Source organism: Oncorhynchus kisutch, linkage group LG27 (genome assembly GCF_002021735.2).
Source record: "Oncorhynchus kisutch isolate 150728-3 linkage group LG27, Okis_V2, whole genome shotgun sequence".
Classification (NCBI taxonomy): domain Eukaryota; kingdom Metazoa; phylum Chordata; class Actinopteri; order Salmoniformes; family Salmonidae; genus Oncorhynchus; species Oncorhynchus kisutch.
In genome coordinates, this window is record NC_034200.2 from 37,670,770 (window position 1) to 37,687,237 (window position 16,468).

The following is a 16,468-nucleotide window of genomic DNA, read 5'->3' on the forward strand; positions in this document are numbered from 1 at the left end:
GAACTCCAGTGCAAGATTTTCCATCTTTTTCTTCTTGTACTGAATGTCTATGTCTGCCAGTTCTATTTGGCGCCGGAGGTGGTTGCCATACAACTTTCTGATAGCTTGTGAGCTCTGTGAACACAATACAATTAGCGCAGCTGGAATTTGGCAGGATGTGGTGTCCTTTTATTAATACGCACTATGTTGCCAAGCTGGTTTTCCCACTGTATAGCATCTGGGTCCTGTAAAAGAATTTAGATTTTTTGATTTTGATGAGGACTCCTCACCATTGTAGAGTAAATAGTACTTTCACAGTCTTAACATGATACCTCATGCCTTCTGGAATCCAGAGAGATGGTCTCCTCCTCATCATCGTCTCCATCATGTGCTGTTGCTGCTGCACTGGGGCCTTCACCCTATCACATTTAATCGGATTCATATTGAAGCTAGTAGACAAGACATGCCAGGCCTACAGTATGCCTTTGATGGAGTACTCACTGGATCAGCATCGTCTGGTGCTTGTGCTGGTGGCTCTAACAGGAACACAGTGCTGCCAGACACTGCAAGGCAATAGGTAAACCAAAGTCAGACAGTCCAAATTGATTCAATATGAATGTGGTTGTATCCCATGTAGAGATGGAAGGACATACCTTGAATGAAGCGGGTGGCATCTTGGGAGGAACCTATGCTCGTCTCTTTCCCCCCAGGGATCCCCTCTAAGACGGGCCTGCCTTTATTTAGCTCCAAGGCCATGTCCTCTGCTGGGGTAAGGTCAGCCTTTGGTGACCCACCACCCGTGCCTTGTCTGTGGGTATTCTTTTTCACTGCTAAAACAGTACAGACAATGTGTGAGCAGGCACCTTCTGGGTACAATATATGCTTGTGCTTTGTTAAATATTAGTCAGGGACCATACCATTCTGCAGAATGTTCTTGTATTTGATTTTGACCTGCTGCCATGTCCGTTTTGGCCCGTTCATGTTTAATCTACACACACACACACACACACATTTAATGGAGTCACACTGCAAAAAATTACTTGGTATTTTTGTCTTGTTTTCAGTAAAAATATCAAAATTTATCATAGCTTTATACAGTGTGATGGAGTTACTTTACACAATTTCACTCATATCTGCAGTGCATTTCAATAAAAAATTTAACCGTTTCATAATTACAGTACAACTGCATTTTTGGAGATGTGAATTAAATATTTGAATTGTAATTGTGATGTTTCAGCGGAGCGGTGAGTGTGTAATTGTGCACTACTTACGCATTCAGGCGGTCTGCAATACTTTGCCACGCTTTTTCTCTTTGCTTTATCACTGTGGCGGTGTTGCCTTTCTTCTTAATTATATCTTTTACCTCCTCGTATGCCTCCATGAGGATTTGTGCTTCCGACGGGGAAAAGTACGCGGCTCTAGTTGCCATGGTAAATCAGTTAATCTGTGATCTGTGGCGGGGTCTATTTGAGTGAGCCGTGAGCGCGCACCTATCCAGGATTGGTTTCACCTGGCTTAATGAATCCGTGTCTGCTCATCCTGGCTTGGTCTTTGTGCAACCAATTAAGCCTGGACGCACATGTTTTGGCTTCATTGAGCTCAGCTGAGTCATTTATCCCGGATGTCTTAATTCTACTTTTGTGCAACAGGCCCCTGACACCTGAAAATGTTTTTGTTTAATTTCCAGAAATTTTCCCATTGTCACGCCCTGGCCATAGACAGGCTTTTATTCTTTATTTTGGGTGGGCCAGGGTGTGACTAGGATGGGCATTCTAGTTTCTTTATTTCTATGTTTTCTGTTTCTATGTTTTGACCGGGTATGGTTCTCAATCAGGGACAGCTGTCTATCGTTGTCTCTGATTGGGAATCATACTTAGGCTGCATTTTTTCCTTTTTATTTTGTGGGTAGTTATCTTGGTTAGTGGCCTTAGGAAGCGTCACGGTCGGGGTCTTTGTAGGCGACATTGACATAAATAAAGGAAAATGTACGCTCACCTGCACCTTGGTCCGGTCATTTCCAAGACGGCGGCCGCGACACCCATATTCGTTACAATACTTGTTTTGTCCGACTACTCGGTACACCTCTAGTAAATATCTCCTGCTCCGTGTTAGCTGATCTTCGGCTTGTTTTCAAAGATTTCCTGGTAACTGAATTTAGGCTCTTTTTCAATTGTTAACACGTATATCCTCTCCTCACCACCTCATTGCATTGATCGGAAATAACTGTTTCGGATAAAAGTCCATGAGGATCTTCCAGCATATTGTTTTCCCCTGTCAAGTCTTTCCCAAATCAATACAGATGGAAGGGAATGAGGAGGGGACAGATTTTTAAATGAACTGAGGTAAGCCTTTGTTGTTCACTCACCTGGCCACGTGCAGGCTCTAACCTGAAGAAATGTTTACTGAGAGATACTTGCTGGTTTTCAAGCATTTAATAGTAGCCTAAAGCATTTGCATTATGTATTGTGTAGAGATTTATATATTGCTTGTTTGTATTGCCTGTTTTTAATGTCACTTTTAGGCATTTGTAAAGCTGCTGTCTTGGCAAGATCTCCATTAAGAGTATTCCTCTCAAGGGACTCCCTGATTTTAAATAAACCTTTTTTTTTTTTTTACCACAGGTTTACTAAGTTCTGTATTTCTTATAGGTCCATGAACTGTATTTTCAATATAATGAAACTGCAGAATGATTATTGTGAAATAAATTGTATTTTTAGGTGTTTAAAAAAAAAACTTAGCATATTTTATCATTACTAGTTGTCATTAAGCTAAAAGCCTAAATTCTGTGGTGTAAAAATACTTTAAAGTACTACATAAGTAGTTTTCTTTTTGGGAGTGATCTGTACTTTACTATTTTTATTTTTGACAATTTGTACTTTTACTTCACTACATTCCTAAACAAAATAATATCCTTTTTACTCCATACATTTCCCGTGACACCCAAAAGTTCGTACATGTTGAAAGCTTAGCAGAACATCCCTGGTCATCTTTACTGACTCTGATCTGGGGACTCACTAAACAAATGTACTTCATTTGTAAATTGGAATGCGCCCCTGGCTATCAATGGTTTGCTTAACTTTTTTATTTTGAATTATTTATACTTTTGATACTTAAGTATTTTAGTAATTACATCTACTTTTGATATTTAAGTGTATATACAAAACCAAATACGGCTGTGGCAGAAGGCGTAGATGACCAGAGCATTACCCAGCACGCCCAACATGAGGATGACGGAGAGGATGATTTAGAGAGCATGTCAAATGTATATATTTTCTGTAATTGTGTGGTATACATTTTTATAGCAATCTAAATATTTATTGAAAGTATTCTTTTTAAATATATTTTGTTCTCAAAGCTATTTCAAATAAATTACAATAAAGAGAATGTATCTTTTTTTTTTTTTTTTGGTCTCAGCTCCATGTTCAAATGCAGCAGGGTGGCAAGGATGTACAACAGTTTCTTTGTGCTTTGTTCTGCCGTCCCCCAGGACCGAGTTTTGCCGTCCCCCAGGACCGAGTTTTGCCGTCCCCCAGGACCGAGTTTTGCCGTCCCCCAGGACCGAGTTTTGCCGTCCCCCAGGACCGAGTTTTGCCGTCCCCCAGGACCGAGTTTTGCCGTCCCCCAGGACCGAGTTTTGCCGTCCCCCAGGACCGAGTTTTGCCGTCCCCCAGGACCGAGTTTTGCCGTCCCCCAGGACCGAGTTTTGCCGTCCCCCAGGACCGAGTTTTGCCGTCCCCCAGGACCGAGTTTTGCCGTCCCCCAGGACCGAGTTTTGCCGTCCCCCAGGACCGAGTTTTGCCGTCCCCCAGGACCGAGTTTTGCCGTCCCCCAGGACCGAGTTTTGCCGTCCCCCAGGACCGAGTTTTGCCGTCCCCCAGGACCGAGTTTTGCCGTCCCCCAGGACCGAGTTTTGCCGTCCCCCAGGACCGAGTTTTGCCGTCCCCCAGGACCGAGTTTTGCCGTCCCCCAGGACCGAGTTTTGCCGTCCCCCAGGACCGAGTTTTGCCGTCCCCCAGGACCGAGTTTTGCCGTCCCCCAGGACCGAGTTTTGCCGTCCCCCAGGACCGAGTTTTGCCGTCCCCCAGGACCGAGTTTTGCCGTCCCCCAGGACCGAGTTTTGCCGTCCCCCAGGACCGAGTTTTGCCGTCCCCCAGGACCGAGTTTTGCCGTCCCCCAGGACCGAGTTTTGCCGTCCCCCAGGACCGAGTTTTGCCGTCCCCCAGGACCGAGTTTTGCCGTCCCCCAGGACCGAGTTTTGCCGTCCCCCAGGACCGAGTTTTGCCGTCCCCCAGGACCGAGTTTTGCCGTCCCCCAGGACCGAGTTTTGCCGTCCCCCAGGACCGAGTTTTGCCGTCCCCCAGGACCGAGTTTTGCCGTCCCCCAGGACCGAGTTTTGCCGTCCCCCAGGACCGAGTTTTGCCGTCCCCCAGGACCGAGTTTTGCCGTCCCCCAGGACCGAGTTTTGCCGTCCCCCAGGACCGAGTTTTGCCGTCCCCCAGGACCGAGTTTTGGAAACCCTGGGCTAAATGTTGATGTGTACCATCACATATTGGTTTTCATAGTTAGTATGACCTTTTATTTAGTAACCCAGCGCTGGGTAAATACTGGACAGAACACACACTGGGTTATTTAGTGTAGTTATTCTTAAGGCTGAGGTAATTAAACCGCAATCCCACATCATTGTCACTTAGCCCCATTTGACCCATACTATACAATGATATAAAGGTTCTCTGAAAAAGGTTTTTCTTATGTTCACCATAGAGTAAGGCTTCACCACATGTGCAATAAGGCAACCAGCCTAGTCAAACTTAGGCCCACAGGCCCAGAATTAGGCCAGTCTGTTCGGCAGTAATAGGCTTAGTGAAGATTTAAAAGCCCTGCAGCAAATTCCACGGCGCGTGTGTGTGTGGATACGTGTGTTTTGTGCAACACATGGTAAGCCATACCAACCAGATGGGATAACAGCGTGAGTTATTACATCTTCAAATCCCCCATTATCTGGTCCTGTATGCAAGTTAGCTATTTTCCCTCATTCGCTCTCTTGCTCTCTCTCTCTCTTGCTCTCTCTCTCGCTCATGGCTATTTTTCAGTACAGGGATTAAATGTTAAAGAATCATCTCTCCATGGGGGGAACATAGCGGAATGGTCTATAATGCAAAAACTTCATAAAAGGCATCTTGTCAGAAGTCAATTAATCCACAAACACAAATATATATTATATCTTAAATGACCGTGTTTTCATATAATCGTCAAGCAAGCCCATTCAAAAGATTAGGGGACTGGCCCTGGAAGAATGCCACGGCACCTTTTCATAGCGTGTGTGTATATATGTGACATACAGTGAGTGCACAAAACATTAAGAACACCTGCTCTTTCCATGACATAGACTGACCAGGTGAATCCAGGTGAAAGCTATGATCCCTTATTGATGTCACTTGTTAAATCCACTTCAATCAGTGTAGATGAAGGGGAGGAGACAGGTTAAAGACGGATTTATATATATATATATATATATATATATATATACATTAGGGCAGGGTTTCCAAAACTTGACCCCAGGACCGAGTTTGGAAAACCCTGTATTAGGGTATTTTGTAGTTTTATTGACAGGTATAGGAGAATATGGGTAGATAAATGATAAGGACACAGGGCAGAAAGTGAGGGGTGGAATGGGGGGATTGAACCACTGCCTCCAGGTGCCTTGACATTGTGCTTTCATCATATCTTCCCAAAGTGAATTGTTTCTCATTTCTGGTCATTCTCAGGCAGTTACTCTCCAGGAATACCCTGCTGTGGCAGTGTTCAAGGATGGCACTTACTTCCTTTATGATGGTAAGAGACCAGAGTTGAATTACAGTCCCAAGCGGGGAAAAAATACTTGATTAATATATTTGTAATTTATCGAAGTATGTCAGTGATAAATATTTGTATATTTAAAATGATCTAAATTGGAACAAATGTAAATATATTTAATATGTTTTAATGTCCAGTTAATAAGTGTTTTATTAGCATTTCAGTATATTAAATATATTTTAAATGATCTCAATTAGGACACTTTTCTGTTGTTGTACTTAAGTACATTCTTAGTATATTAGATAAAGAGCAAAACAAATATTATTTGAATACACTTTTGGTATGTTTTATGTATATTTCTCATAAATTAGTAATATACAAAAATTATAATTCACTATAAATGTAAGCCTGATGTAGATGGTCAATCAACGTCCTTATATTATTAGTAAACTAGCATGGTCAATTAAATAGTATTTGAAAATATAGTTTCTATATTCTTTATGAAGAAAGTGTACTTTTAATGTGTTACAAGTATACTTTTATTCATTAACCACATAGGCTTATTATAATTAGCAACATTAAGGCTTCATTGATTGAGCAAGATATCCTCTTACCCACGGTTACAACAGGCCACTCACAAAGTAGTTGTGGCTGGAGTGGCAATTTCAAACTAAAGTAATTGATAACTGTGCACCAGTGTTATTTCAAACTTTTGTTGTAATATGCAATGAAATAACTCAATATTAGCAAGGTGTTCTTAATCTTTTGTACACTCAGTGAATACTTATTGAGTACTTGATCACGAACAGAATTTCAGAAAATAATGCTTCAACTTAAAAACAACTCCCAAGTTTATTTTGAACGAATATTACAATGAAAGCGTATGAAATTAAAGTAAAATTATAGTATATGTATAGTATAATTAAAGATATACTAGAAAAGTACACCTTGAATTTGAAGTATATTTAAGCAGGCCCGAGGCGGTGTGGTATATAGCCAATATACCACGGCCAAGGGTTGTTCTTAGCACGACGCAACGCGGAGTGCCAGGACACGGCCCTTAGCTGTTAGGGGTGTGTATCGGAGGCGAAGTCAGGTGCAGGAGAGCAGAGTGTAGTGAACAGGCACACTTTTTATTCCGGTCAAAATGACAGCACAAAATAACAACATGTGCCCAAAACACGGAACATACACAAAAAGTAATGCGCGTAACAATATCAAAATACACATAACACAAACAATCTTACACAAAGACATGATGGAGGAACAGAGGAATAAATACATATAAATTGATTGGGGAATGAAAACCAGGTGTTCAGGGAACAAGACAAAACAAATGGATACATAAAAAAATGGAGCTGCTAGAAAGCCGGTGACGTCGACCGCCGCCTGAACAAGGAGAGGAGCCGACTTCGGCGGAAGTCTTGACATTAGCCGTGGTATATTGGCCATATATCACAACCCCCAGAGGTGCCTTATTGCTATTATAAACTGGTTACCAACGTAATTAGAGCATTAACAATACATATTTTGTCACACCCGTGGTATGCGGTCGGATATACCACGGCGTTCAGCCAATCAGTTTATAATATATTAATTTGTTTTTCGCTTGGGATTCTTTTCCCTTCACCCAGACCACTCATTCACTCCCCCCTCATGCATTTAAAAGCATTGGATTGGTGCAACCACGGCCGGAGGGTTTTCACCATATTCCTGACCTCAATCCAATCATTTTAAATCCATGAAGGAAAGTGTGTGAGTGCACACTTCCGAATAAGAAGGGTATAGAATTGGACCACATCCCTAGTACATAGTCATCTACAATTTTGTTGAAGGGATTGTTCACAAATAAAAGGGTTCATTGTAGACGGGTTGGTTGTTTAGCAACAAAACCGATACGTGCACAACTATGGGGCAAAACAGACCAGGTTGGCTTAGATTGTTAACATGTAAACAATATTTAGTCTCCAATGCTTATTGAAAACATAAATACATTTGTACAATGAGCACTTGTTACTTCTCAAGTATGTCGTTACAGTTGTTGGTTAGCTAGATTTGCCATATTAGCATTGACAAATCAGTCAAACGCCTCAAAAAAAGACACGGTATCAAGAACAAGATGAAAGTAGCTGAAACGAGTCATGATTCTCCCACATGGCCGTTTCTTGTCATTGCTGACAGCTGTCTGGCCATCCAGAATCACAACAACACACAGACTTCTGCCCCATGAATGCACGCACATCGGTTGACTGACAACGTCACTGAAAGCCATCTATACCTCGGCTGTTGTTTGATCAATCAATACTTTTTTGTGTATTTTCCTGTTGTTTATTCACTCTCTGGTTAACCTTAGTATTCTCAGACTAGAAACTATCTGTTATACTGTATGTTCTTTGTCTTGTCTTTTAGAACAACAGGATGGGGACCTCACGTCGTGGATCAATAGAGAACGATTCCTCAATTACCTCCCGATTGACAGCTACACCTTTTATGCAATGGGAGATACAGGTTTGTTACACTCTCTCATGGACACACACGCATCTCACAGACACACACACACACACACACACACACACTGCGAACATGGTAGAGGATGTCCTTTACTAGTAAATTACTTTTCAGGAATTATAAGTATTATAGAATAGATGTCTCTGTGTGTCTACTTGTCTACCACAAGGTGGCAGGCAACAGTGTCCAATATTCAGTGAGTGTATGACTTGTGCATTACATTGCTAATACATTCTCACAGAGTGTGGCTTTATTGAGTCAAGCTGAAATAAAAGTCTCTGTGAATGATGCATATGAAGTGATGTTAAATGAGTGTTCCTCCGTGTCTGGAAATGTTTTGGTGTTTTATGTGCGTTCCTCACCATAAATGTTTCTGTGTTTTATATGCATTCCTCACCATAGGCAAACTGGTGGTTCTGGTTGTAGTGGAGGAGAAAACCCCCACTAAGGAGAGCATCCGGTATGAGTATCTCTTTTAACCCAATATAATGTTACGGATAGTTCGTCTGAATTACACATTTACCTCATATCTGTGCTACATTTTAAGTTACACATTTACTGTAGATCTCAAGTTTGTATTTGGCCAAGTTCACCCTTACAAAATCAACTGTTGTTCCTGTGGCAAATATTATCCTCAAAACACTATATTAATATTCTATCCTTATTAATCAAATACTCTACCCTACTCAGTTCCAAGACCATGGTGAAAAGAGTGGCCACTGAATACAAGGACTTCTGTAGCAAGTGAGTTGGTTTGAAACAGAGTGAAACAGTACAGGTAATATCTGAACTTGTGCAATGAAAAATGCACTTTTTTTATTTATTTTGGAATATGTTTTTCTACGTTGTACCCTAATGAACATGATCCTGGTGTTCTCAAGAGAATTCCAGTTCGGCCATTTGGACGGAAACGAGTACATCAATGGCCTCATAATGGAGTGAGTGATCGTTTCTCTATTCTCCCCTTCTTTAGTTGTTAGAAGTAGCCAGAAGTTTTGGCACAAATCTGCCATTGGCGTACAATTAATGATATACGCAAATGTTGAGTTAAGCGTAATTAGGATCTTTATTTCTGGCGAAAAATACGGTTCTCCAGAACCTGGCCAGCCTAGTAGTACACATGGCGTGTTGACAACTAACCCTAAAAACCCAATGTGTGTGTGTGTGTGTGTGTGTGTGTGGTGTGTGTGTGTGTGTTGCCAGGGAAGTGTCCTTCATCACCGTGCTCAACGTGTCTAACGATGGGTATTTCTTGTCGCCCAACAAAGTGGAGACAAAGGACCAGCTGTTGAAGTTCATCGATGGCGAGTTGAAGGTCCGGATTAAAGGTCAGTCTAACTAAACCTGAGTTAAAGTCTGACCTGAGATAAAATAGTATTTGAAATATATATTTTTTTATAAAATGTATCTGAGGCAATAGAACCATTGGAAGAGTTCTGAAAAAAAGCAGGCCCTGTTATTGTTTTTGTTTAGGGAGGCTCAAACAAACATTCAAAGGATTCAAATCCAGAGAATGTTAAAATATGATACGTCTGATGCAATGCGTAAGTGTCCACTGAAACGTTGTGTTTCACACAACAACATTTGAATAGTCCATGTCTTGCTTTATAATAGCCAACGTTCATCTTGTTTCATTAGTCCCAGGGGGGGAATGGATTCTATCAACGCTTTATAAGGATGGCGTTCAACACCAAAACGACTGTCTCTCTCTCTCTCTCTCTCTCCCTCTCTCCCTCTCTGTCTCTCTGTCTCTCTGTCTCTGTCTCTCTGTCTCTGTGTCACTCTGTCTCTGTGTCACTCTGTCTCTGTGTCACTCTGTCTCTGTGTCACTCTGTCTCTGTGTCACTCTGTCTCTGTGTCACTCTGTCTCTGTGTCACTCTGTCTCTGTGTCACTCTGTCTCTGTGTCACTCTGTCTCTGTGTCACTCTGTCTCTGTGTCACTCTGTCTCTGTGTCACTCTGTCTCTGTGTCACTCTGTCTCTGTGTCACTCTGTCTCTGTGTCACTCTGTCTCTGTGTCACTCTGTCTCTGTGTCACTCTGTCTCTGTGTCTTTGTGTCTCTCTGTCTCTCTGTCTCTCTGTCTCTCTGTCTCTCTGTCTCTCTGTCTCTCTCTGTCTCTCTCTGTCTCTCTCTGTCTCTCTCTGTCTCTCTCTGTCTCTCTCTGTCTCTCTCTGTCTCTCTCTGTCTCTCTCTGTCTCTCTCTGTCTCTCTCTGTCTCTCTCTGTCTCTCTGTCTCTCTGTCTCTCTCTCCCTCTCTCTCTCTCCCTCTCTCTCTCCCTCTCTCTCTCTCTCCCTCTCTCTCCCTCCCTCTCTCTCCCTCTCTCTCCCTCCCTCTCTCTCCCTCTCTCTCCCTCCCTCTCTCTCCCTCTCTCTCCCTCCCTCTCTCTCCCTCTCTCTCCCTCCCTCTCTCTCCCTCTCTCTCCCTCCCTCTCTCTCCCTCTCTCTCCCTCCCTCTCTCTCCCTCCCTCTCTCTCCCTCTCTCTCCCTCTCTCTCTCTTTATAAGGATGGCGTTCAACACCAAAACGGCTGTTACGGTCACAGAACATGTTGACACTCAAGAAATGCTTACACTTTTGCTTTGATATATTATTTGTTATTATTATTGTGGAATGCATTTTATTTCTATACTTATATCAAAGTAGGGCTTTGCCTTCGCCCCTGACCAATGTATAGTATTCAATGTTCGGTTTGCTCTCTCTCGCCCTCTCCACTCTCTCGCCCTCTCCTCTCTCTCGCCCTCTCCACTCTCTCGCCCTCTCCTCTCTCTCGCCCTCTCCTCTCTCTCGCCCTCTCCTCTCTCTCGCCCTCTCCACTCTCTCGCCCTCTCCACTCTCTCGCCCTCTCCTCTCTCTCGCCCTCTCCTCTCTCTCGCCCTCTCCACTCTCTCGCCCTCTCCTCTCTCTCGCCCTCTCCTCTCTCTCGCCCTCTCCTCTCTCTCGCCCTCTCCTCTCTCTCGCCCTCTCCTCTCTCTCGCCCTCTCCACTCTCTCGCCCTCTCCTCTCTCTCGCCCTCTCCACTCTCTCGCCCTCTCCACTCTCTCGCCCTCTCCTCTCTCTCGCCCTCTCCTCTCTCTCGCCCTCTCCTCTCTCTCGCCCTCTCCTCTCTCTCGCCCTCTCCTCTCTCTCGCCCTCTCCTCTCTCTCGCCCTCTCCTCTCTCTCGCCCTCTCCACTCTCTCGCCCTCTCCTCTCTCTCGCCCTCTCCTCTCCCTCGCCCCTCTCCCTCTCTCTCCGCCCTCTCCTCTCTCTCGCCCTCTACTCCTCCTCTCTCTCGCCCTCTTCTCTCTCTGGCCCTCTACTCCTCCTCTCTCTCCCCCTTTCAATTCAATTCAAGGGGCTTTATTGACATGAGAAACATATGTTTACATTGCCAAAGCAAGTGGAATAGATAATAATCAATTGTGAAATAAACGATAAAAAGTGAACAGTAAACGTTACATTCACAAAAGTTCCAAAATAATAAAGACAGTTCAAATGTCATATTAGTGCCTTGCGAAAGTATTTGGCCCCCTTGAACTTTGCGACCTTTTGCCACATTTCAGGCTTCAAACATAAAGATATAAAACTGTATTTTTTTGTGAAGAATCAACAAGTGGGACACAATCATGAAGTGGAACGACATTTATTGGATATTTCAAACTTTTTTAACAATATCAAAAACTGAAAAATTGGGCGTGCAAGATTATTCAGCCCCTTTACTTTGGTATGTCTCTTCTCTCCTCTTCTCTCTTCTCTTCTTTATCTCGCTTCTTTCTCTCTTCTCTTCTCTCTCTTTCTCTCTCTTTTTTTTTTCTCTCTCTCGGATTATATTTACCAAAGCACCCCTTCTGGGCATCTTCCTCGTCTTTGTTTTTGGCTTTCTGTTACGTCCTGTACAAGACCTGCCATATGGTGAGATTGGGAATGAAGGATGAGGAACCAATCACTGGCGCGAGGGAGGAACCAAACCAACTCGAAAGGTCCCAGGAGAGACAAGAAGACGAAAATGAAAAATACTGCAGAAAAGAAGGTAGATTAAGTATGAAACGGACAGCTGACCTTTTTCTATTGAGCTGCCATCTTGGCCAGGTTTCCCTAGGTATTCTGACCTCAAAGGGACTTCCTGGATAAATAAAGATTACATCTAAATAAATATTCTACAGATGAGTGACCGAATCAGTGGATTCGGAAAGAATTCTTATTGGAAATTCTTTCAAAAGTGAACCATTCCCCTTTCCCTCAGATGTGCTTGTTTTCAACAAAAAATAGCATCAGTAATTATCCCATACGAGTGATGACTGTTCACCTCTAATGCTTGGAAGAACACTTGGGGACCTACTTCCCAATCTGTTTGACTGTGATCCTGGCTCAGTTGACATGCCAGGAAGTGAAATCAAACAGCTGATGGAGCTGTCATGTGACTGAATACTGCAGACAACGCATGCACAGGTCACTACGGAGGAGTTTTGGTTCCTGACTCAAAGGGAATACCCTGCTGTCTCCATCTGAGCATTAATGCCACATTCAAAACAACTGGGCACTTGTACCTGGGAACTCGTAAATCTCAGAATTCGGACTTCGGTGCATTCCCGATAACTGGGAACTTCTGAAAAAAACTAGCTCCGACTGGGGAAAAAATCGTTTTGAACGGTCAGCCAACTCGGAATTCCAACTTGGGATCTCTGACCTCTTTCTAGAGCTCGGACTTTCCGACCTGAAGATCACTGACGTCATAATTTGACCTCATATTTTTCAGTATTACCCAGTTGTCTTGAAAGCAGCATAAAACTCATGTCACCTTTCGCCAGCTCATAGCTGTGGTCCATTGTTCTCGTCTACATTAAAACCAAATATCGATCCAGGTTGGATGTGACAGCAGAGACGAGGTGCGCACTGTCGACCACGACTTTGAGAAACTCTGACGAGACATGCATCAAACACACACCCATGTCATGAGTGGTGGTGAGATAAGATACATTATGTCAGAGTAATTTGCAATTGACTGTCATTAGCTCCACATTAACAGTAGGCCTACGATGTGATGGTGAGTTGAGAAGACAATCAGAAATCAGAAGGTGCAGCACACGGGCCCCCAGTTGCCCATTGCTGGTTTAAGCAATATTGTAATGACTTGAATTGCCTTCTGAAAGGCTGGGTGGTGTGCCTATGGAGGAGGTCAATTCGTGATTCAGGTTGAGTGGTTACCTTAGTATGTTCAGCGGAACTTTAATTCAGGGGCGCAATTGTCATTGGGGACAGGGGGACATGTCCCCCCCATATTCTGAAATAAAACATTCTATACAGTTAAAGTCGGAAGTTTACAAACTTAGGGTGCAGTCATTGCCACAAATGTCTTGTTAACAAACTATAGTTTTGGCAAGTCGGTTAGGACATCTACTTTGTGCATGACACAAGTCCTTTTTCCAACAATTGTTTACAGACAGATTATTTAACTTGATCTGTATCTGTACAATTCTACTGGGTTAGAAGTTTACATACCCTAAGTTGACTGTGCCTTTAAACAGCTTGGTAAATTCCAGAAAATGATGTAATGGCTTTGGAAGCTTCTGATAGGCTAATTGACATCATTTGAGTCAATTAGAGGTGTACCTGTGGATGTATTTCAAGGCCTACCTTCAAATTCAGTGCCTCTTCGCTTGACAGCGTGGGGAAATTTTTAAAAATCAGCCAAGACCTCAGAAGAAAATGGTAGACCTCGACAAGTCTGGTTCATCCTTGGGAGCAATTTCCATGCAGCCGTCATACCGCTCAGGAAGGAGACGCGTTCTGTGTCCTAGAGATGAACGTATTTTGGTGTGAAATGTGCAAATCAATCCCAGAACAACAGCAAAGGACCTTGTAAAGATGCTGGAGGAAACAGGTACAAATGTATCTATACCCACAGTAAAATGAGTCCTATATCGACATAACCTGAAAGCCCGCTCAACAAGGAAGTAGCCACTGCTCCAAACCACCATAAAAAAGCCAGACTATGGTTTGCAACTGCACATTGGGATAAAGATCGTACTTTTTGGAGAAATGTCCTCTATTCTGATGAAACAAAAATAGAACTGTTTGGCCATAATGACCATCGTTATGTTTGGAGGAAAAAGGGGGAGGCTTGCAAGCCAAAGAACACCATCCCAACCGTGAAGCACAATCTATTGAAGCAACATCTCAAGACATCAGTCAGGAAGTTAAAGCTTGGTCGCAATGGATATTCCAAATGGACAATGACCCCAAGCATACTTCCAAAGATGTGTCAAAATGGCTTAAGGACAACAAAGTCAAGGTATTGGAGTGGCCATCACAAAGCCCTGACCTCAATCCCATAGATCATTTATGGGCAGAACTGAAAAAGCGTGTGCGAGCAAGGTTTACAAACCTGACTCAATTACACCAGCTCTGTCAAGAGGGATAGGCCAAAATTCACCCAACTTATTGTGGGAAGCTTGTGGAAGGTTACCTGAAACGTTTGACCCAAGTTAATCAATGTAAAGGCAATGCTAACAAATACTAATTGAGTGTATGTCAACTTCTGACCCACTGGGAATGTGATGAAAGAATAAAAGTTGAAATAAATCATTCTTTCTACTATTATTCTGACATTTCACATTCTTAAAATAAAGTGGTGATCCTAACTGACCTAATTTGTATTATTTTTTATTATTATATATATTTTTTATATATTTTTTTATCTATATGTGTCAGGCCACCCAAGTGGCGCAGCGGTCTAAGGCATCTCACTGCAATAACTGGTTTGAATCCAGGCTGCATCACATCTGGCCGTGACAAGATGTCCCATAGTGCAGCGCAAAATTGGCACAGCGTCAGCCAGGGTAGGACATCATTGTAAATTAGAATTTGTTCTTAACTGACTTGCCTGGTTAAATTTAAAAAATCAATAACAACAAAAAGTATTTGGAATGTGATACAAAACAAGGCAACAGTGTGCTTCAGGACAAAACAAGGCAACAGTGTGCTTCAGGACAAAACAAGGCAACAGTGTGCTTCAGGACAAAACAAGGCAACAGTGCGCTTCAGGACAAAACAAGGCAACAGTGCGCTTCAGGACAAAACAAGGCAACAGTGTGCTTCAGGACAAAACAAGGCAACAGTGTGCTTCAGGACAAAACAAGGCAACAGTGTGCTTCAGGACAAAACAAGGCAACAGTGTGCTTCAGGACAAAACAAGGCAACAGTGTGCTTCAGGACAAAACAAGGCAACAGTGTGCTTCAGGACAAAACAAGGCAACAGTGTGCTTCAGGACAAAACAAGGCAACAGTGTGCTTCAGGACAAAACAAGGCAACAGTGTGCTTCAGGACAATGTGGATGATCCAAGCTGTTTGGACAGTTTATCCGACTGGATAAACTATATACATGTCCCCCCCCTACTTCTAAAACCAAAGTTGCGCCCCTGCTTTGAGTTCTATATCATGGATCCTTTTCTGAGAAATTATTGGGGTTGTGCCCGTTCACTACAAACTCTTTTATTTGTTTTATTTTATATCTTATAAATGTTTTCTTTCAAAAAAATGTATGAATGAATTAATATCAATTCAGTTTTGCAGAAGAGAATTTGTAGGCCCTATGTAAACTGTAATTTTCCTCACAGCGAGTTACAACCAGGAGGGGTTTACAGTTTAAATGTTCTCTTTGTTCTACTCTAGTGATCGTGTTTTAGGATCATCATTAAAGCGCTGTGAAACACTGTATGAATGTATCTACAGCAGTAACACGTCTGACTTTCTATACCTCAACATTACCTGAAAACAAATTTGACGAAATATTGAACCTTTGATCATTTTAATCAATATTTGTTTTTAAAAGTACTTAGTTTCATTTATTCATCCTTCCATCTAACATTCACTCATCCTTCCATCCAACATTCATTCATCCTTCCATCCAACATTCATTCATCCTTCCATTTAACCACTTCAGCTTCTTTCATTGAACGTTGTGGTTTGTGTATCTCAGGTCAGAATGTGGCCCTTTATGTACTGACTGTACAGGGACCTCTCAGTGTGTTTTCCTCTGATCTAAGGGATCTAATGCATCATGTCTTAGAATTTATCTTGTTGCAATAATAATAATAATAAATAAACACTTCAAGAAAGCGTTACTGATTGGGATTATTTTACACTGATGCACTGTTTCACAGTGAAAACACCTATCTCTTTCTTCACTTCTTTAAACAATAAAAGGTC

At 42.5% G+C, this 16,468-nt stretch overlaps 1 protein-coding gene across 4 annotated transcripts; it reads left to right on the forward strand.

Annotated features, from left to right (window-relative positions):
- Positions 1 to 1,896: 1,896 nt before the first annotated feature.
- LOC109871582 (protein disulfide-isomerase TMX3) lies at positions 1,897 to 13,510 on the forward strand. 4 transcript variants are annotated; one of them, XM_031806459.1, is made up of 9 exons: positions 1,897 to 2,321; positions 5,745 to 5,811; positions 8,182 to 8,280; positions 8,683 to 8,740; positions 8,971 to 9,024; positions 9,162 to 9,218; positions 9,484 to 9,608; positions 9,754 to 9,824; positions 10,787 to 11,071. In XM_031806459.1, the coding sequence occupies exons 3-8, from the start codon at positions 8,268 to 8,270 to the stop codon at positions 9,798 to 9,800; spliced, it is 354 nt and encodes a 117-aa protein (XP_031662319.1). In that variant the 5' UTR covers positions 1,897 to 2,321; positions 5,745 to 5,811; positions 8,182 to 8,267; the 3' UTR covers positions 9,801 to 9,824; positions 10,787 to 11,071. The 4 variants fall into 4 exon arrangements, with proteins under 4 accessions (XP_031662319.1, XP_020318071.1, XP_031662317.1 ...); XM_020462482.2 differs by lacking the exons at positions 9,754 to 9,824; positions 10,787 to 11,071 and adding an exon at positions 12,100 to 13,510; XM_031806457.1 differs by lacking the exon at positions 9,754 to 9,824.
- The last annotated feature ends 2,958 nt before the right edge of the window (positions 13,511 to 16,468 follow it).

What these genes read in the sequence shown, in the direction of transcription:
- LOC109871582 (XM_031806457.1), top strand. An exon ending in CCCACTAAGGAGAGCATCCG is followed by an intron (nt 8,741 to 8,970) that starts GTATGAGTATCT and finishes TACCCTACTCAG; the next exon opens with TTCCAAGACCATGGTGAAAA. An exon ending in ATCAATGGCCTCATAATGGA is followed by an intron (nt 9,219 to 9,483) that starts GTGAGTGATCGT and finishes GTGTGTTGCCAG; the next exon opens with GGAAGTGTCCTTCATCACCG.